Source organism: Kwoniella botswanensis, chromosome 1 (genome assembly GCF_036426115.1).
Source record: "Kwoniella botswanensis chromosome 1, complete sequence".
Classification (NCBI taxonomy): Eukaryota; Fungi; Basidiomycota; class Tremellomycetes; order Tremellales; family Cryptococcaceae; genus Kwoniella; species Kwoniella botswanensis.
The window spans coordinates 633,754-653,958 of record NC_088599.1 but is presented as its reverse complement, the minus strand read 5'-3'; the positions used below and the strand labels follow the sequence as shown (position 1 = coordinate 653,958).

Below are 20,205 nucleotides of genomic sequence, written 5' to 3'. Positions count from 1 at the left end.
GCGCTGCGCAAGAGACGACTTTGTTTAGAAGAATAAGCAGTGGAACTTGAAGCTGAATGTGGCACTTTTACATATTTGCAGTTGATGCAGGTTGTTCGTGTTGGTCAAAGCCAAGACGCACGGACCAACCCTTCCCATGTCACAGATCCAGCACAGATCCCTCGAGGAGAACAGGGGGAATGTCGATCGGTACACTCCGCAGAACACCCGCTCGTACACCTTCACACACAGGAGTTGACTGTATCGAACAACACTGAAAGATATATATATATATATATGTAGAGTACAACCGTGATTTCGATCTTTCTTCCTTTTCTTCCTCCATCTTATCCACGCATCTATACAGTACCTCAAACTATCCTCTTCCGCCAACAAATGTCAAGAGGAAGTTTCAACCATAAAGCCTAAGTAAAAATGGCAAAATCAAATAGGAAGAAACGTCCACCACCTTGTACACCTTCTCCTAAACCTTCAATTACAAAACCCAAGTTGGCCAGTGCCAGCACCGGACGAATCGACTATAGCCTACTTTCACATCCTGACCAAGCTATAGAAGTGAGAAATGAAGATCAAGAAGACTCTCCTGCTAGGAATACGAGATCGAAAGTCACTCTATCCCAATTTTCCTCAGGGTCCGACGTAGTGTTCTTATCTACCTCCAAGAAGAAAGGTTCACCGGCACCTAAGAAGACTCATCCGACCTCTTATGCCAAGGCAGTCAACCCAATTGCTTCTTCTTCTTCTTCCTCCTCCAAGGGCAAATCTCGTCAACAAATACCTCCCTCATCATCCACATCTAACACCATCGACTCACATCACGTTATCGCACAAAAGGGAACCTCTTCGTTCACCCTCACTACCCCACAAGCATCGCATAGCCACCAAGAGATCGAAGCTGAATGTATCATTTGCTCCGAGGAGATTTCCGAGATCCTGGCCAAAGCGGAGAAAGAAGGTAAAGGGGGGATTGGAGGTGGTTTGGGATTGTGGAGTTGTGAATTAGCAGGATGTGGTGCTTGTGAGTGAAGTCATCAATATCTACAGTATATGAGACAATGCAGTTCATGGATCTACTTCATCTCTGCGTATTCTGCTTTTTCTTACCATACACCGTCATTGGTAATCCCCATTATGAGACTGTTACTGTCTTTACATATGCAAGATGAGCTGACGTTAGTGGTCTAAATGTAGTATTCTGCATCGAATGTGCAATCGCATGCATCGATCGATCATCTTCCAAAACACCATTGGCAAAACCGATTTGTCCGGCATGTACGAGGGAGTGGAATGTCGAAGAAATTAGAGATCAAGCTAAAGCTTACGATTCTTCGGAATACCCTGCTTCTGCTCCTGGACAACAGCAATCACAGGGGAGTGCGGATACTCAACTCGCTGTACATAATGCGAGTACCAACTCCAATCCGTATAATGTGAATGAGGATCGAAGACGTTTACACTTAGAACGAAATCCAATTGGTACCCCGAACTCAGCTCGTCCAACGTTCACATGGAACATACCAACCATCGGCAATCATCCGATCAATCACCCTTCGCAAGCCCAATTGATTCCTTTTGTGCCTGCAGATTACAACCTTGCGCCGATATTGCCCACCAAAGGCCCCGCAGTTCCTCCTACTTCAGTCGATGGCTTCGTACAGGTCGGGAATGGGAGAATGCCAAATGCAGCTACACCATCGAGAGAGGCTATTAGAGGGAACGGGAAAGGTTGGGTAAGAGGTGACAGCTCTCGGAATGCGGCTGGTAGTAACAATCGATACGTTCAATAAAATTTGGAAAAGACATCAACACCATATGAAGTAAAGAATGTGCTTTGGACAATTATTTGAGTCTAGCATTTTCATTAAACAAAGTAATGGGTACAATATATATCACATGTTCAAAATCACATCCAACGCATTGTAGAGTATGTCACTGTAGAGTAAATATGTAAAGTACATGTTCAAATGCATGATGTATGTTATCAGTGAATCAACGTATCCTGGTATCGTTCATTCATCATTTCATCTTTCCACATCCTTCCGAATTCTTCCATTGAACCTTTACAGCCTATGAGAAACCTACAAAGTGATACCCTCAGTTACATAATCTTCCATGTCTCGCACCACATCACACTATCCAATTCATCGTGCATCATGTCAGAGGAACCTGATACTCCCTCACCCCCTCGTCAAGCGAAGAAGAATGCCATTCGTAAGATCGACAAAGCTGTCCCTAAAGAGAAAAAGTACAAGAAGAAGAGGAAGAAGGAAAATCAAGCTGCCAAAGAGCTCAGACAAAGATATAGACAACTAGGTCAAGAACTTAGATTAGCTAGACAACAAGTGAAACAAGAGAGACACGCTGTGATAAATTTGGTAGATGATGATCCTGAAGAAGGAGGAAGAGATGAGAGAAAGAAGGAAGAAAGAGAGGCAGAAGTGGTACCGTTCGAATGTGTCATTTGTTCAGAGGAAATCATGGATGTACTTTCAGAAGCGATCAGTGAGGGGAAAGGTGGTGTAGATGGTGGGCTGGCTATTTGGTCTTGTGATCAGAAAGATTGTGGTGTATGTGAGTTGATCTTCGCTAAGACTGCCAAGAAAGCAAATTGACGCTGATGCTATTGGGGGGAAATTTGATGATATGTAGTATTCTGTATATCTTGCGTTATTCGGTATATCACTGGCGCAATGGCAAGGACCAATTGTCCAGCTTGTAGGAGAGAATGGAACTTGGGGATGTTGAGAGATCAGGCTAGAGCTTATAATCCTGATCTTTTGGGTGAAGGTTGATGGGAGTAACAAATCTTCGATGGTAATGATCAAGCGGTACAATCAGTAACACTATAACATCGTATGCATTACTTCTCTGTTCATTGTCAGTATTATCAGCCACCTTCAATCATCTTGACTAGCCTGAAGCGAGAACGTGAAGTTGTTTAATCATATATGATTTTATTATTATTATAAGCATGAACCCAAAATAGACATTGAAGGGGAAGTTTCTTAAGGAGCAATACAAGTCTGGTTCGATGCCAGGGTCCATCCCTCTTCACAAGCGAAAGCTTGACATGATCCCTTGAAGCATGTCACGCCGTAATCTGCTAGACCTGGAAGTGTTGTACAACTAGCGGGTTTGTTCATATAGCTATCAGCGAGTGTCACAAGACAGTATTCATTGCTCAAAAACTCACTCTGTACCAGAAATTTGGCCAGTCTCGAATTTCCCAGAAGTACAGCCACCACATGATTCTATGACTGTTCGTCAGTAACGACTTCACCTTGAATGGAAGGATGTGATGAATCGACTTACCGAGATCAGAAAAAGTATCGATACACTGAGGGTGCACATCGTTGTTTCTCAGTATGTGTGCGGCTCTTATGACTGACTGATGTGAGACTCAGACTCACCTCATACCCTTCCGGGCTGTCTCCGATCTTGCAAGCCTCAAAACCTTCCGGACAAATACCAACCGTTCTAGCCTTTTTCAATTTCTCCTTCAGTGCTCTTCTGGCATATCCCGAAGGTAAAACCTGATTGTCGACTGTCTTGTATATCATCGCCGTACCGATTTCACATACTTTCTCAGAGCTATATGCGATACTCTCACCTGCCTGTCGGGTACACGAACATTCGTATCCACCGCCTTGAGCGGCGGGCAGGGGAGTGACCGAAACTCCCGAGTCATAGACGAAGTTCGAGCAAGCTTGGAGACACTCTAAGACACTGGATTTGGTTCCCTGTGAAGCTAGATCGGTGGTGATGGTGGTGTTGGAACATCTGACGATGTTGTAATTCGATCGAGTTAACCAGATCTGTGGTAAATGAAGGGAATGGCCAAATAACACAATCAACTCAATTCAATTCCACTCCTACAGTACCATGTGCGATTGAGATACAGTATGAATGTCGTAACTTGTTCAGAGTAAACAAACTTACATTATAGTCATAGTTGGAGAGACACGCAGGCGTTGTACCGACCTGATAAACTTCGGAGGTCTGGTCGAGAACCGTACTGACAGGTGCGGTATTCGAACATTTACATTGATAGGTGGAAGGTATAAGTTGCCAGTAGGAATATTGATATCCATTATCACCGCAGGTGACCTGTATTACTCTATTCAGCCACAGAGACAGCATGAAAAAAACAAATATACATAACTTGTCCAGAACTCAACTCACAGCACAATATCCTGCCAGTTCCTCCGTTCGACCATAGGTATTTGACAAAGTAAATATCGCCAGTTGCGACACGACAGAAGCTGTACATCCGACAAATCTTGGGGGTTGTTGTGGGTATCTGTTGACAGTGGCCGAATTAACACCCCATGCCAGTAGAAGCAATACTAAAGAAAGCAAGTGGATCATGTTAAGACTTGACGAGTAACTTGTTTGTATGTCATGGGCCAACAGCGAAGATGTCACAGAATTGAAATGGATTTGTATTGTAGACTTTGCATCATTCCGTCCTTTCAATATGTCCAGAGACGGTCACGAACAATGCAGTTGATTTTCGTTCACTTCGACAGAATGTCCTCCGAACATGTTTCAGCGGTAGGGACAGTAGGTACGGCGCTAGGGATTCCAGTGGATAGTCTGGGAGACAACAAAACTCATATGCTTCCGACGGGGGACATTCACACCTGTCCGTTGTATACAAACAGGTATCGGACAAACGAAAACAAAGTAAGGATAAATTGGACTCGAGGATGTCAACAAAGTTGAACTTGCTTCCTGAAAAATGCACAGGACGGACAATCCCGAGCTCAGGGAAAGGGATCGACGGAGGAAAGTAGAGTTCAAAGAGCCCGTGTTGTTCGGTTCCACCACCCACTCAGTTCATTTGGGTAGTGTTGTATGCTCACATGTGGGACCTACATGTGGGACACAGTCGAGCCAGCTGTTGCGAATACGTTGCACGATTTTCATACAGTTCCAGGAGAAGGCGAAGGACTCGCTTTATCATTATACCCACAACGATCGCCCTGCAACTGCGACTATTGAATCGCTATGCTCTCTAGCCTTGGTGTAAACCACCGAGCCGGGATCATCAAAATGGCATCCAACCGAAACATCGATGAGAGTCCTGCCTCCCAAAGGATCCTCCCGATCTTCAAAATCGCTGCTATCATATGACAAAGGTGGATGGTACTCTAGCCTGTCTTTTGTGAAATGGATCCACACTGCCTTTCCAACCCAAAAGGATGCTATACATAGCTTTAAGCATAGCTCAACATCAATGAAAGGACGATCAGATGATGGTCAAGCAGATTACGATATGTCAATTGCCGATTAAGGGGTATCATCTGCACCGAAAACCACTACCGGATTTCGTCTTCTGATATCAAGGACAATGTCAAGTATGCTGAAATCGCCGGCGATCTTTTGGGTTCTTCAAGATATATAAACCACCTATGAGGGACTGATCCAACAAAATCTCACCCTCATCAAACGATCAAGATATTATACGAATATACATTCAATTACATGGTCAGTTCTGTGAACTCACTCTTGATATCATCTTTCATTCTTAGTTCTGTTACGAACCATTCCAGCTACTTTGAATTGCTGCTAGTATCCTTCTCATCTTTAACAGAATAGTCTATCTATCAATCGATACCATTTGAAGATATCATGCGATCCACCTCAGTTCAGATCCTCTTCGCCGTCGTACTTCTCCTTACTTCCTTACCCTTTTCAATCGCTAGACCACTCGAAAACGGTAAATTGGTAGTCAGAAATACCGAAGCACCCACCAGCTCAGTCCGCGGTACCACCGACAATGCTGCTGCTCCGACCAGTGGCATCCTCTCCACATCCACAGTGACCAACTTCCATGAGGAAACTTCTACTACCGAGATCGACTCTTCCGCTTCTGCCACAATCTCTGACTCCGGATCGGTGTCCTTCGGGAACCATAATTCTGAGGACTGTACCGACTCACATGGGTTCCCTGGCGGAGGAGGATTTGGAGGATTCCCTACTGGATTTCCAGGAGGAGGAGATTGTGCGGATGACAGTGGTTCACCATGTGATTGTTCATTACCCAATGCCACACCTCTCGGCAGTCCCACCTCTACTGGTGCCACTTCGAACGCTGCTGTTCCTACGCAGTCGGATGTTGGGTGCGCAGATGCTAGTGGATCTCCATGCGATTGTTCACAGCCCGGTGCTACACCTATGGTAAGCGATACCAGTGTGCCAGCCAGTCAGGCCGGAACTACCTCTATGGCAGCTGCTTCAACTTCCGACACCGTACCCACTTCAGATATCGGAGCTTCGACACCATCATCGGATATACCGATACCTACTTCAGATGCAGGTGGATGCATCAACTCAAACGGTGCACCTTGCGATTGCTCTCAGTCACGTGCTACACCCACTGAGTCAGCTAGTACTGGAGTACCCACCGTCCCAGCAGGAGAGACGTCCAATGCAGCTTCGCCTACAACCGATACTGCCAGTGCGACTGCTCCAACTTCGTCCCAAAGTCATTGCGCCGATCAAAGTGGAACACCATGCGATTGCTCTCAGCCTGATGCTACCCCTATTGAGTCATCTTCCATCCCGTCAGATACTACCTCAATGGCAGCTACTCCCACTTCCGATGTCCCCATCCCCACAGGAGGATGTGCCGATGCAAGTGGTATCCCGTGCGACTGTTCTCAACCCGGTGCCACACCTACCTCTTTAGGGGGTATTGGTGCGCCTACAAGCCTTCTATCAGGGGCTACTTCTGACGCTGCTACTCCCACTTCCAGTGAAGCTATGCCTACCATTTCTGTTTCGGAGGAAAATTGTTCTGAATCTAAAGCATATTCAAACAGCACTGGCAGTGTTACTTCCTCCGGACCTACACCAAGTCAATCTTCAAGTGAAGGAAACACACCTGACAACTCTGGGAATTACGATCAATAGGTAAAATCAGAGAAATTTGTAGGGTCATACAGCACAGTACACTCGAAGGTGCACGTGAGTTTGGAAAGAGTTTACAAAGATCACAGGATGGATTTTGGTCAGTGTCGTATTGCAACCTGGGGAATGGACAATGTACAATGGATCCGGCCAATGCAATTACCGTGTCATCATACCGTACATGATTGTACGAATCATATTGTAAAATGTTCTGTTCATTGCCTATGTATACTTCTCGATGGACTGTCTTTGTTGTTGACATGCATCAGCTTCGCCACTCTTCAATCAACCCAATAAAAGAGATCGATAATCCCCTCGTACGTAAGTAAGGAGCTTTCTGAAATATAGTCACATAGTGAACAATTACAGGACGAGCAAGAACGAGGTGCTTTCTCGATCACAAGGAAGAAAAAAGAACTGTAAACATTTCATAATGGAATGCTGCATTTTACAGTGGTTGAAATGTCGAGTTATGGATTGAAACCGAGACTGAGACCAATATACTATAATCATCACATCTATATAGGAAATCTAAAAAGCAGTCAACGTCTTTATCACAATTCCTCTGGCATTCATACAGTATTCAATCCTTATTCCTCTGATGTGCATCCCCATGTCGATCACCATGACCACCACGAATGACCCTGACTGTCTCACCATCTTCACTCTCTTCTACAATATCGTGACCTTCGACCCATATCCTACTTGGGCGATTCTCCCCTAAGCCAGGTCTAGAGCCAGAGATATCCGTTGCAGACAGTCTATCACCATTCACCTTCGCCTCTTGGGGTTCAGTATCCCCTACGTTCTCACTTGAATTCCTTCTCGACAAAATTCCAATGGGTGTTTTATGATCATTCATTGTTGCTGCTGTCGTAGACTCGGGGTCAGGGTCGCCGAATCGGATTCTATCGCGATCCGCTGAGAATTCAGGAGGAGGTTGACCAACTTTGTGATCTGGTAGGGGTAGAGTCATCGATGTACCATCATGACCTGATGTAGATATAGATTGCGTTTGGGATCTCGAAGGCAGCTCGACAGGTGGTGGTAATCTCGATACCATCCCATCATTCGCCCCAGTCGCATTCCTAGATCCACTCATCGTCATCGTTCTAGCCAGTTTGAATCCTCCTTTCCCAATTGGTATCGTGATTCCATGTACGACCACACTGGTCAATACCAAAAAGTACACAATGGGTAATAAGACCTGTCGCAGATGTTCTCTCGTGCCATCTTCCGGTATGACGTCAAGAGCGACTTGTACGTAGAATACCGCTCCTACACCTATAGGACCGAAGAATCCAGCAAAGACGCTTTCTCGAGTGGTCTTGAGAGCGGGTATCCAACGTGATAGAGCCCATACCCATGGTAATCTTCTAACTAACATGATCAGTATACCTAAGACAACTAAACGCCAGGGTGATAAGGAGTATTTGGAGAAGTCTGACCAAGGGATTATCGCACCAATGTATAGGAAGATTGCCTACCGAGCACAAGGAGAAGATATCAAAATTTATGACTTTTCCATCATAGCTCATTATGAAATTACAGACTGGACGAAATGTGAGCAGCACTGATGAAACAACTCACGCTGTTCAATAGTTGATCAATCACATCTTGAAATCCAGTGTCTTCAGTTTCCAACCTGAACCAATCATCCCATGTGAAAGAATTTCCAACGACAAAACAGCATAATATATCGTCTGAACCAATTATCCCCACCCATCCTAATGTGAAGAAGGTCAAAGCTACTCCGAAGGACAAGAAGGACTCGTGGTCTATAAGTCTACATCAGTGTGCAGAGATGTCAGCTTTTGTCACAGATCAGTGCTGAAGGAATAGACAGATAACCCTGAATTGATGATACTTACTGTCTCTGTTTAGCGAATTTCAACAATTTCCTCGCTATGAATCCGACTGCTGCGCCTATAAGACAAGATAGGATAATTTGGTAGAATAGTATGTTGTAAAACCTTTGTAAAGGATAGTTTAGCGTGATGGTACGTATTTAGAGGACACTGCTCTTACCATTCACCGATCGCTCCTCCAATTGAATGTCGAGGATGATCAGGTTCATGAATCAAGATCAGGTACAACGCCAAGAAAAGGAATGGGAATCCCAGTCCATCGTTTGCTCCTGCTTCAGCTACGATGATATTTCTTACGTGGAGAGGAACATTTTTCTCGGCATATCGACCTGCATTGGCGGTATTATTTTAGAGCGACCTACTCCGTGAGGGGTGATAGATAGATCGGTTGTGCGAAAGGAGTGAATTCACTCACCTTTACAGATAGCATTACTCAGCACCGGGTCGGTGGGAGTCACACACGCTCCGATCACCAGGGATTCTAAGAATGTTAGACCGGGGATCAATCCCCATATTAGCAGACTGGAAACGAACCAGGCGGTAGTCATGATGGGACCCAGAAGAGTGACGAGTGATAACCATTCTTTCTTCAAATATCTTTTGGGTAATGCAATTCCGGTAAATAACACCTGTATCGCAATGACAACTCGGGTGATCTGGTGTGTTAGGTAGTCTTGATCGTCGGACCAAGAAAAGGGATCGAACCATTTCAAAGCGATTGGGCCGGTTATCATTCCCACAAGTAGCGCGATGAGAGCTTCAGCTGAATGATTGTGAAAAGTCAGCTCAATTACTTTCAAAGCCGATGAGGAATGGTCGCTCACACATGAACAGCTTCTCTTTGACAAAATAACTGAAAATTCCAAATATACTAACGTACCCTCCGGCAACCGCTAGGGATTTGGATGTTTCGGTGACATCTAGAGATACCATATTGAAGTGATTTCGATACCGGGCAGGTCTTCTAACCTTCAGCTGTAGAGCCTGCTAAGAGAGCAGACAAGATTTGTTCGAGCGAAAGGGATTTGGTAGTATCGCTATACGAATACATGGGATATATGGTGATTGTTGGCTTCTATGATGCCTTTCCAGCTACAGCGATTCTTGCGGGATGATTTGAAGTCGTCTATGGTCTTTTTCCGGTCTATGCTGCTGAATTCTCAGCATATCTTGGCCATGCTTCTGACCTTTGTAGGACAACACGAGTAATACAGGAGAGAGAAAATGGCAACCCTGCTCTCATCTCATCTCATCGTTGGTTTTGCGTCTGCATAAGATCTTATTTCAAAGTGAATTAAGAAGGCTCTCCGCCGGAAGGGACCAGCCGCCGTGCGACTGCACCTTAAATGAGCCACTCAAATAAAGGTCGGGTGCGCGGTGTGCTGTGTGCTGTATGCTGGCTGTGCGGGGATCCCATACGACGATGACCAGAGTGGATGAGGTGACGGCGATGAGAACATGATAGATGGTGTGTCGACCATATCTGTCATATCACCATATCATATCAGACATAACACCATACATACTATCACAGCCTGGCAATCCAGATCCGCACCCCTATCATCTGATCGACACTTGGTCCAATACCCGTCTCCCTTCTTGACATCCTCTATCCTCTTTCACTCCCTTATCGGTTGATCATCCACCACCATGGCATCCGGTCCAGCAGCGGAGGAGGCCAAGCTCCTCACCGACGTACTGGGAGTGGTCAAAGTGCAATCAGTCCAGCTGAAGAGATGTTTAGAGCAAGATCAGATCATGGAAGCTTTGAAAGCCGCTTCGTCAATGTTGGCTGAATTGAGAACTTCAAGCTTATCACCTAAACAGTACTACGAGCTGTACATGAGTGTATTTGATAGTTTGAGATACCTCAGTAATTATCTGTATGAAGCCCATCAGGAAGGAAAACATCATTTGGCGGATTTGTATGAGCTTGTACAGTGAGTATTCCTCTCCCTATTGTGCTATATCTGTGAAATGAGGGCGAAGGCAATCATAGGCGGACATTCAAGCAATTCCCTTCGAGGATGAGAACAGCATATGATATGCACATATACATATATAGCACTTTTTTAGTACAGGATACGGCATCGCTCCGAATATCGGTGGATCAATTTTGCTGACCATCTCATACCTTTCCACAGATACGCAGGAAACATCGTCCCTCGACTTTACCTCATGATCACCGTAGGATCAGTGTACATGTCTATCCCCGATGCTCCCGTCAAAGAAATCATGAAGGACATGTTAGAGATGTCGAGGGGTGTTCAGCATCCTACTAGGGGGTTGTTTTTGAGACATTATCTATCTGGTCAAACTAGGGATTTCTTACCGGTTGGCACCAGTGAAGGGTAAGCCAACCCTCCCATGTTTACACGACTCTGCTCCTAGCTAATTGCTTCTCTCATTTGTACAGACCCGGAGGTAATTTGCAAGATTCAATCGGATTCGTTCTCACCAACTTCATCGAGATGAACAAGTTATGGGTTCGACTTCAACATCAAGGACACTCACGTGAACGTGAGAAACGAGAACTGGAACGACGTGATCTTAGGATATTGGTCGGAACGAATCTTGTCAGATTGTCACAATTAGAAGGAGTCGATCTAGACATGTACAGAACCATCATCCTACCCTCGATCCTGGAGCAAGTCGTCAATTGTAGGGACGTAATAGCTCAAGAATATTTGATGGAAGTTGTCATTCAAGTCTTCACGGATGATTTCCACTTACACACTCTCACGCCATTCTTGGGAGCTTGTGCTCAATTGCACCCTCGGGTGAATATCAAGAGTATAGTAATAGCTTTGATCGATAGATTGGCTGCATACGCTGCGAGGGAAGCTGAGAATGAGGATCCGGAAGAAAAGAAAAAGGGAGAAGAAGAGGCGGCGAAGAGATTAGCAGAAAAGATTAAATCGGGTAGAGGTAAAGGTAAAAATGTAGACAAATCGGATCAAACGCAACCCAAACCTGCTACGCCGAAACCTGCAGAGGCGGATGAATGGGCCAATGCGACTCCCGCAACGGATCTGAGTAGCCCTAAAGCTGGAACTTCCTCGAAACCTACTAGTCCAGTCAAAGAGAACGGTGAATCGTCCACTTCACCTAAGAAGAATGGCGAAGAAGAGAAGGACGAAACGAAAATCGAAGAGAAACCTAAGGAAGAAGGAGTCAAGAAGTTCAGAGGTATACCTGAGGACGTTAAGCTGTTTGAAGTTTTCTGGCAACAGGTCGTAGAGTTGATCAAGGTGCGTACTAAACATTGCTTACGCCTATGAACCCTTTTGCCTCCAAGCATCTTGTAAGGAGCGTGGGTCAACGTTTGAGGACTGTCGTTAATCTGGTTATTCGTATAGGCTCGACCTGATTTACCTATAATGGACGTCACTGCTCTCTGCGTGTCACTCGTAAACCTATCTTTGAGCTGCTATCCCGATAGATTAGAATACGTAGATCAGATCTTGTCTTTCGCTCATGGAAAAGTCATTGAATATGCCCAAAAGTAAGTCATCCAGCAGTATTCGTATTGTTACATATTAATTGATGACAATGCCTTTCTACTTTTTAGCCCCGATCTTCACTCCCCTCCTACCACCGCCAACCTTCTCGCTCTGCTTCTCGCACCCATCACGTCATACCTGTCAATCCTCACGCTGCTTGCTATCCCATCTTATATCCCATTACTATACGTTCAACCATACTCGACAAGATTGTCCATAGGTCAAGCGGTAGTTTCATCGGTACTGAAGAACAATACATTGATTGATACTTCCGAAGATGTCAGCGGTGTGTTGGGTCTATGTGCTGTACTGGTTAAAGATCAGAAAGATTCGACCATTGGTGGCGGAGCGCCGACGAGAAGAGGTGGTCAACAAGTGGATTTGAGAGAATTGGCAGAAGAACAAGGTTGGGTGGCTAGGATGGTCCATTTGTTCAAATCTGATGATTTGGCAACTCAGTTCGAGGTGAGCTCGACACTTCCGATTCTGAGGAAACGTATGACAAAGATCGACAGTAATGCTGATGATATATACGTAGTTACTGCAAACTGCCAGAAAGCATTTCTCGGAAGGTGGTGAAAGGATTAGGTTCACCTTCCCACCTCTGATAGCGAGTGGTATCCAGCTAGCTAGGAGATTCAAGCAGAGAGAAGATGTTGTAAGTGATACTACCTATATAACCTCTTTGGTCTATGACTACTCATGCGATCGTAACTGATGTATATTTCAATGAAAATAGGAACCCGATTGGGAAACTCGATTATCCTCATTATTCAAATTCATCCATCAACTCATATCAATCTTATATCATAAAGTTGAAGCACCCGAAACGTGTTTGAGGTTATTCCTTTTAGCGGCTCAAATATCGGATGATTGTAAATTGGAAGAATTGACATACGAATTTTTCGTTCAAGCGTTTGTAATCTACGAAGAATCCATATCGGAATCCCGTGCTCAACTTCAAGCTATCACTGGGATCATATCTGCTTTACAAACTACTCGATCGTTCGGTAATGACAATTATGATACGTTAATTACGAAAGCTGCTTTACACGGTAGTAAGCTTTTAAAGAAGAGTCATCAAGCTACGGCGGTACTGTATGCTAGTCATATGTGGTGGCAGGGGGATGTACCTGGACGGGAAAAGGATGATAAGGTGAGTGTGGTCTTTTAACCGTGAACTGTACCATCGCCCAAACAGTATTGTTTTGGAGGCTACAAAACCAAATGGTATTTTGCTGATTTTTCTATAATCTACCACCTATAGCCCTCATTCAGAGATGGTAAACGAGTACTCGAATGTCTTCAGAAATCACTCCGAATCGCTTCATCATGTATCGACGAACTCACTTCGGTTCAACTATATGTGGACGCCTTGGATAGATATATCTACTATTTCGAACAAGGTGTAGAAGCTGTTACTCCGAAATATGTCAATTCGCTGGTAGAATTGATCACGAGCAACATCGATAGTGTAACGAATGGGAATGGGGATGTGCATCCTTCGTCGGCCGGTGCTGGGGGATTGGTAGAAGGTGTCGGTGAGGGCGAGATGATTGTTAAGGTGGGTCAAATTCTCAGCATCACCTTGCAAAACCATACTTGGCTGGATGTTTTTGCCATTACCTTGGGAACTGGACTAACATCTTTGTTCGTAATCGCAATTCATAGCACTTCCGAAATACTCTCACGTACATACAAGGCAGACAACGTCAAGCTGCAGACGCATCTGATCGAGACTCTTCGGAAGCTGCCAATGAAGGTGGAGAAGAGAAGAAGAACGTCGATTGGGAAAGTGTGGATGTCATTGGAGGTTGTCTGAAGATGGGTATAAGTAGGTAAAAGATTGGCGGATTGGTCTGAAAGGGTCACCCATTCATCTGTAGTGTAGTGCAATTGAACAATAAGGATTACAATTGATGAAAGTTTAGATTTGTTTGTATAGAATGGATTTTTTAATTCGGTTTGACACAGATACAGTATGAAGTATGAATGTGCTTGGATTGAGTTCGCTTTACGTATGGCATGACTCCTTTGCATTCAGGGAGTACTGTATACATAGCAACATACTCAAAGTCTTATCAATCTTGTTTTCCACATCAGCAGCTTGGTTTGAAGTACTGTACTTAGGGCTAGATGTGAGAAAAAAAGGGAAATCGAAAGACTACATGTGATTATCGTTTTTGTGTATTGTGATCATACCGATCCGAATCCAGTCAGTATCCACACTGATAATTCCCTCATCTATATCCATTCATACCTGTGTTATGAACAACATTTTGTAACTCATATGACTCCTACCCAAATTCGAATTTGACCTTGTAACAAATCTTACAAACACACGGATATCGATCATCGATTTTTCTTTTGTAATTCTTCTTCAGCGAGTTCACCTAGAATATCCAATCCACCATGATCTTCTTCCTCCACGCGTCTCGAGCAAGAAGAAGACGAAGAGTCATCATCGACGTCCATCTGATCTGCAGACGATGTAGTGGCACCTTGACCTTGGCTTTGACGCAAGAGTCTGCTGGTCGACTCCAAAACATCGTATAACCATCCAGCATTTCTCATAAATTCATCTTTACTTATACCCAATCCCAAAATCGATTCATTCTCATTCTGATTCTCTGATTGATCCTGTTCGACAGTAAACTGTTGGTTTTCCATTCGTGATAAAATAGCTTTCAACCTTGACTGATTCGCTCCATGTCCCTTCTTATCTAACGAATAAGGTAGATAAGGTGATCTAACTTCTTCTATCTCCTGATGACTTCCTGGATGATCACCAGGCAAGGAGGTCGATCTAAAGGCAACTCCAATAGAAGGTATCGAATTTCTTCTTTTAGGCTTATCTTCAACTTTCACCTGAGACATCAACGCTGCTATTCGACTTTGCAAACCTACTCCGAATTCAGCTTGTTGACCGTCGTTGCTGTTGGAAGGAGGTAACCCATCGTCTTTAGCGTGGGTAGGTGACACAGGTGTAGAGTGTACTCCTTGGATCCTACCTGTTTGAGGTCCGTTATTATTAGAGCTAGGGGGGATGATAGAAAGGTTTAAAGTGGGGAATGGATGAGATAATTGTCTTTGATGATGGATCTATATTAAACCATCAAAACTTCAGTCAAACATCCATCGATTGGAAGGTAGGCAGCCAATTGATAGTGGTACTTACAACAGGCTGATATGACATTGTCCTCCCATGTCCATGTACGACCCCCCTCCCTGGTGGACATCCTCTTACTATACCCATACCCAATCTTGGTCTCGGTCTTATCACAGTCTCACTTCGATCCCTACCTCTGATAGGTAATTGCCCACCTAGCGTATTCTCCGATGTAGACCTATGTCTACGTTCATCCACCCAAAACCTCCTTTGTACATTGACACCCACAATCGTAGGACTCGATTCTCTATGATCAATCCCACCATCATCAGATCGATCGTCATCTTTCTCTTCCTCTTCTTCCGGTGTTGGACTCCTTCTTTTCACAGGGAACAAAAGTGGTAATGGTCTGTCAGTCCCTCTAGATCTCTTCCAGAGTGCACAAGCATTACATAAAGTCCCTCTCCATTGGGGCGTATCGACCTCTGAACAATTCGTACATTGTCTTTCACCCCCTGTACTATATGGTGGGAAACGAGTTCCTGAATTGACAGTAGAGGATGATGAGGATTTTCGAGAATGAGATTTACGTGGCTTAGTATTGGTTTTGTTTTTGTTTTTAACACTTTTCTGAGATTTACCTGGAACGGGGACAGGCTGCGTGTGAGAGTGGGAAGGGGACAGAGCAACTAAGGGAGGAGAAGTTGGTGAAACTAGTATAGGAGAACTAGATCGATCAGTTTGAGAAGAGATGGATTGATTGGGGATGTGATGCGTGTTCGTATTATTGTTGATTGTAGTTATCATTTTGATCTTGATGGGTCGTTGGGTTTGTTGTTCAGCTTGGTGAGTACACTAAATTATCATTCAGTATTGGAATTCGAACTTCGAAACTCGATATGTTCCTCAAGGATGAAATAACGGTGAATAAAATTCAAAAGATATATATCGTATCAATCGTGCCGTATCGTATCCGATCGAAAGAGGTACAGTAAAGCACCAACAACAAACTTGTTTTATCCTCCTATCTTTTGTGGTACGCACTCTCTCTTTTTATGATGATCTGAGAAAGTGACAACCGAAATAGACTCAGTAGCAACAAATCAAGCCTTTCAATACCGTATCATTAAAGGGTACGGTTGTGATTGCTTTTTTCACATTCCCCTCTAATATGTATACCCATCAACCCGACTGCCCCTTATTGCGATCCTCGCTTGGTTGGATAATTTGCCTTGTGAACTTTATGAAAAGAACATACATAAGCGATCCCTTGATCATCCTACCCACACAAAGTAGTATACTTTGTGTGATATCTTTGCAAGACATACCATGCAATATCCTCATCCAGATTACTTCCTTTCACCCGCCTGCAGAGAGTACGAGATGGTCCTTTCATCCCTCTACTTTAGATAGCTATGTCATTTCATGTCATGTCATCATAAGTCCAGATTGAATTGCGAAATCTCACTTCCAGGTTTCGTCGAGCATTGCAGTTCGTATCGTAGTCATATCCTTTGTATGATGTTCTTTTGTCGACTGAGTCACAGCAAAGGAGTCAAAAATAGCTGCAATACAGTATATTCTTTCCCACACAGATCTTCAGGGGTTCGAGTGCTTGGGAATCGTCCGTCTATCAAGGCGTAGATAACCCTTTCGCAATCATCTCGCACCATCACTTTGTGAGATACGTCAAAAATCCATAACTTGAAGTTCGCTCCATTCTTCGATTGACAAGTGAAGAAGGACAAAAAAATCAGTATAACATGAGATCATGAGTATATCGTAAACCCAATCAGTCATGAGTGATTCCTCAATGGAGGATACCGGTGTTGAAACGTTGCATCTATGATATCAACGAGTACCCAAATCATTACTTTTTTAAGATCGTATCGTTACTAGGTGAGAGGGAGGTAGGAGGGATAAACGCAGCACACCGTCTTCTAAGAAGACATCGAAGAACTCCAGCTTCGGGCGAGGCGAAAAGAATTATTAATCAAAACAGGAGGGAGAGGGGATAAGAGGATAACGTAAGAGGGGTGGAAAGAAGAAAGCGAAACCGAAGAGGATCAAAAACAAATTCTACTTGAGAAGGGACAATACAAGAACAGAATTTTGTTTTCATAAGAGTATTCGCGAAAAAAGAGCATTATAGACATGCGGATAGAGGAGAGAATTGGTGATTCAGGTGAGGGAACGCTTATACCTCTTCTTCTTCGATGGGGATTTCCTCATCACCGTAAAGCTCATCATCGGCACCTGCTTCTTGGTATTGCAAGTATTCGGAAACGAGATCTTGCAAGTTGGACTCGGCTTCGGACTATGAAGTAGGATGGGTGATCAATTAAAGATAATGTAGTGCAAACAACGACGAGGTGCGACTCACGAATTCGAGCTCGTCCATACCTTCTCCAGTGTACCAGTGGACGTAGGCCTTTCTTCGGTACATCGCAGAGAACTGTTCTCCAATTCGCTTGAAGAGGGATTGGATGGAAGTGGAGTTGCAGATAAAGGTGGAGGACATCTTGAGGTTTCGGGGAGGGATGTCACTGTATTCAGTCGTGTCAGAGAAGGTTGATCACTAATGGGATACAAGTTAAACTTACCACTGAGCAGCAGAGATGTTTCCGGGGATCCATTCAACAAAGTAGGCAGAGTTCTTGGTTTGAACAGCTTGGATTTGGTCTTCGATCTCCTTCATTGAGACCTTACCTCGGTAGTAACAAGCAACGGTAAGGTATCGCTATCACACGAGCTCATATCAGCATTGAACAACGTTTCAGTAAGCAGCAGACTACTCACACCGTGTCGAGGATCGGAAGCAGCCATCATGTTCTTAGCATCGAACATTTGTTGAGTGAGTTCAGGAACGGTGACAGCCCTGTAAGAAGCTGAACCTCTGGCGGTAAGAGGGGCGAAACCAACCATGAAGAAATGAAGACGAGGGAAAGGAACCATGTTGACGGCCAATTTTCTCAAATCGGAGTTCAATTGACCTGGGAATCGAAGACAGGTGGTAACACCTGACATGACGACTGAGACGAGGTGGTTCAAATCACCGTAAGTGGGGGTGTTGAGTTTGAGAGTTCTCATACAGATATCGTAAAGAGCTTCATTATCGATACAGAAGGTCTCGTCGGAGTTCTCAACCAATTGGTGAACGGAGAGAGTAGCGTTGTAAGGTTCGACGACGGTGTCGGAGACCTACAAAGAATATATATCAGCTTGTAAAATTGTGGCAGAGCAGAATCAGCTGATCACCCACCTTAGGAGAAGGAACGACGGAGAAGGTACACATCATTCGATCGGGGAATTCCTCTCGGATCTTAGAGATCAAGAGAGTACCCATACCGGCACCAGTACCACCACCAAGGGAGTGGGTGATTTGGAAACCTTGAAGACAGTCACATCCCTCAGCCTCTCGTCTTACGACATCAAGGACCGAGTCGATGAGCTCAGCACCCTCAGTGTAGTGACCCTTAGCCCAATTGTTACCAGCACCACTTTGACCGAAGACACTATGTGTTCGAACAAGCCATCAGCTTCTGTCTGAGGCGACATATGAGCATGGAGAGGGTTGAGCATTACTCACAAGTTGTCAGGTCGGAACAAACTACCTAATGGACCACCTCTGATAGAGTCCATTGTACCAGGCTCCAAGTCGATGAGGACCGCTCTGGGCACGTATTTACCAGAACCGGCTTCATTGTAGTAGACGTTGATACGTTCAAGTTGGATATCGGTGGTACCTTTGTATGAACCATCGGCTTGGATACCGTGTTCTTCGGAGACGACCTCCCTGTAGAGCCATAAGACATCAGATGAACAGGTCCCCTTGTCGGATGACGGTTAACTCACCAGAACTTGGCACCGATTTGGTTACCACATTGACCGGTTTGAAGGTGAACGATTTCCCGCACTGAACGAGTCATTATGGAGTGGAGTGAGTAGGTGTAGAGTGATAATCAGGTTCAAGGTGGATGAGGGTATCGAAGGTTGAGGATGAGGGAGGTTGAAGAGAAAAGCAGAAGATGGATTGAATTGATTATTGCGGTTGATCGATGCGTGAGTGTGAGATGTCAATGTGTGATGGAGATGGGTCGGTGTTTACGGTATTTGAATGTTGGCAGGTGGCAGCAGACAGAGACAATAGTATCGATGGATAGAGTTGAATGGGAATAGGCAGTGCAGGTGATCAATGCGAAGGTGTGTGGGATAGCGCGTTTCAGGAAGGAACAGTGATGATATGATTAGCACATTCACATCATTGTTCATTGAATTGACTTGGACTCACTCTTGTCTTGTCGTTAAATGGAGTAGGTGATAGGTCGTTAGAAGGTACAAGAGACTATAAAAGAGTGTAGGTTGAGTTGAGCAAGGATGAAGAAGCCGTATAGGATGTTGATGGATGATGACTTTTGTTTGCTGCTCGCTGTTGGTGTGTACATCCGTGCGTCGACCGAGTATCGAGTTGCGCGTGTTCAACGCGTCAATCCTGACGGAAAATTTCGGAACTAATTGTGTTATGTAGATGTGTGGCAAACCAATAGTGGCAATAAAGTGTGACCGATATTCAGCTTCGAGGAGCGTATTTCCTCAATGTTTGCAATGCAGGTCAATAGATCTTGATGCATGCAGGAGGCGGTACTTGGGAGATGGTGGGGTGATCAAGTATTGATGACACTGTGAGGTGATTTGCTTCCGTTTTTCACATACCTGACAGTATACCTCCATCTCGCAACAGATCCCTTGGAGGTAGAGTATAAAAACGTGTTGACAACTCGAATTGAAGGTTCCTCTTCCCCTCTTCCCC

General features: G+C 44.5%; 8 protein-coding genes across 8 annotated transcripts; 4 read left to right on the top strand and 4 right to left on the bottom strand.

Moving 5' to 3' along the window:
• Positions 1-414: 414 nt before the first annotated feature.
• On the top strand, positions 415-1,787 carry L199_000257 (uncharacterized protein; the record flags this gene model as incomplete). The annotated part of the gene is made up of 2 exons (XM_064886025.1): positions 415-1,018; positions 1,192-1,787. The coding sequence occupies 2 exons, from the start codon at positions 415-417 to the stop codon at positions 1,785-1,787; spliced, it is 1,200 nt and encodes a 399-aa protein (XP_064742097.1).
• Positions 1,788-2,153: 366 nt separating this feature from the next.
• On the top strand, positions 2,154-2,792 carry L199_000256 (uncharacterized protein; the record flags this gene model as incomplete). Its single annotated transcript, XM_064886024.1, has 2 exons — positions 2,154-2,571; positions 2,650-2,792. 2 exons carry the CDS (start codon positions 2,154-2,156, stop codon positions 2,790-2,792), a joined length of 561 nt encoding a protein of 186 aa, XP_064742096.1.
• A 213-nt stretch (positions 2,793-3,005) lies between these two features.
• On the bottom strand, positions 3,006-4,368 carry L199_000255 (uncharacterized protein; the record flags this gene model as incomplete). The annotated part of the gene is made up of 6 exons (XM_064886023.1): positions 3,006-3,126; positions 3,194-3,257; positions 3,313-3,337; positions 3,411-3,815; positions 3,940-4,107; positions 4,183-4,368. 6 exons carry the CDS (start codon positions 4,366-4,368, stop codon positions 3,006-3,008), a joined length of 969 nt encoding a protein of 322 aa, XP_064742095.1.
• Positions 4,369-5,634: 1,266 nt separating this feature from the next.
• L199_000254 (uncharacterized protein) lies at positions 5,635-6,918 on the top strand (the record flags this gene model as incomplete). The annotated part of the gene is made up of 1 exon (XM_064886022.1): positions 5,635-6,918. One exon carries the CDS (start codon positions 5,635-5,637, stop codon positions 6,916-6,918), a length of 1,284 nt encoding a protein of 427 aa, XP_064742094.1.
• A 580-nt stretch (positions 6,919-7,498) lies between these two features.
• On the bottom strand, positions 7,499-9,716 carry L199_000253 (uncharacterized protein; the record flags this gene model as incomplete). The annotated part of the gene is made up of 6 exons (XM_064886021.1): positions 7,499-8,398; positions 8,506-8,701; positions 8,787-8,888; positions 8,944-9,112; positions 9,199-9,546; positions 9,608-9,716. The coding sequence occupies 6 exons, from the start codon at positions 9,714-9,716 to the stop codon at positions 7,499-7,501; spliced, it is 1,824 nt and encodes a 607-aa protein (XP_064742093.1).
• A 717-nt stretch (positions 9,717-10,433) lies between these two features.
• Positions 10,434-14,128, top strand: L199_000252 (uncharacterized protein; the record flags this gene model as incomplete). Its single annotated transcript, XM_064886020.1, has 9 exons — positions 10,434-10,723; positions 10,928-11,134; positions 11,200-12,034; positions 12,143-12,288; positions 12,355-12,751; positions 12,825-12,944; positions 13,026-13,442; positions 13,554-13,850; positions 13,958-14,128. 9 exons carry the CDS (start codon positions 10,434-10,436, stop codon positions 14,126-14,128), a joined length of 2,880 nt encoding a protein of 959 aa, XP_064742092.1.
• Positions 14,129-14,638: 510 nt separating this feature from the next.
• Positions 14,639-16,202, bottom strand: L199_000251 (uncharacterized protein; the record flags this gene model as incomplete). Its single annotated transcript, XM_064886019.1, has 2 exons — positions 14,639-15,388; positions 15,465-16,202. The coding sequence occupies 2 exons, from the start codon at positions 16,200-16,202 to the stop codon at positions 14,639-14,641; spliced, it is 1,488 nt and encodes a 495-aa protein (XP_064742091.1).
• Positions 16,203-17,592: 1,390 nt separating this feature from the next.
• On the bottom strand, positions 17,593-19,324 carry L199_000250 (beta-tubulin; the record flags this gene model as incomplete). Its single annotated transcript, XM_064886018.1, has 7 exons — positions 17,593-17,712; positions 17,779-17,941; positions 17,999-18,135; positions 18,195-18,596; positions 18,658-18,910; positions 18,985-19,191; positions 19,251-19,324. The coding sequence occupies 7 exons, from the start codon at positions 19,322-19,324 to the stop codon at positions 17,593-17,595; spliced, it is 1,356 nt and encodes a 451-aa protein (XP_064742090.1).
• Between the last annotated feature and the right edge of the window lie 881 nt (positions 19,325-20,205).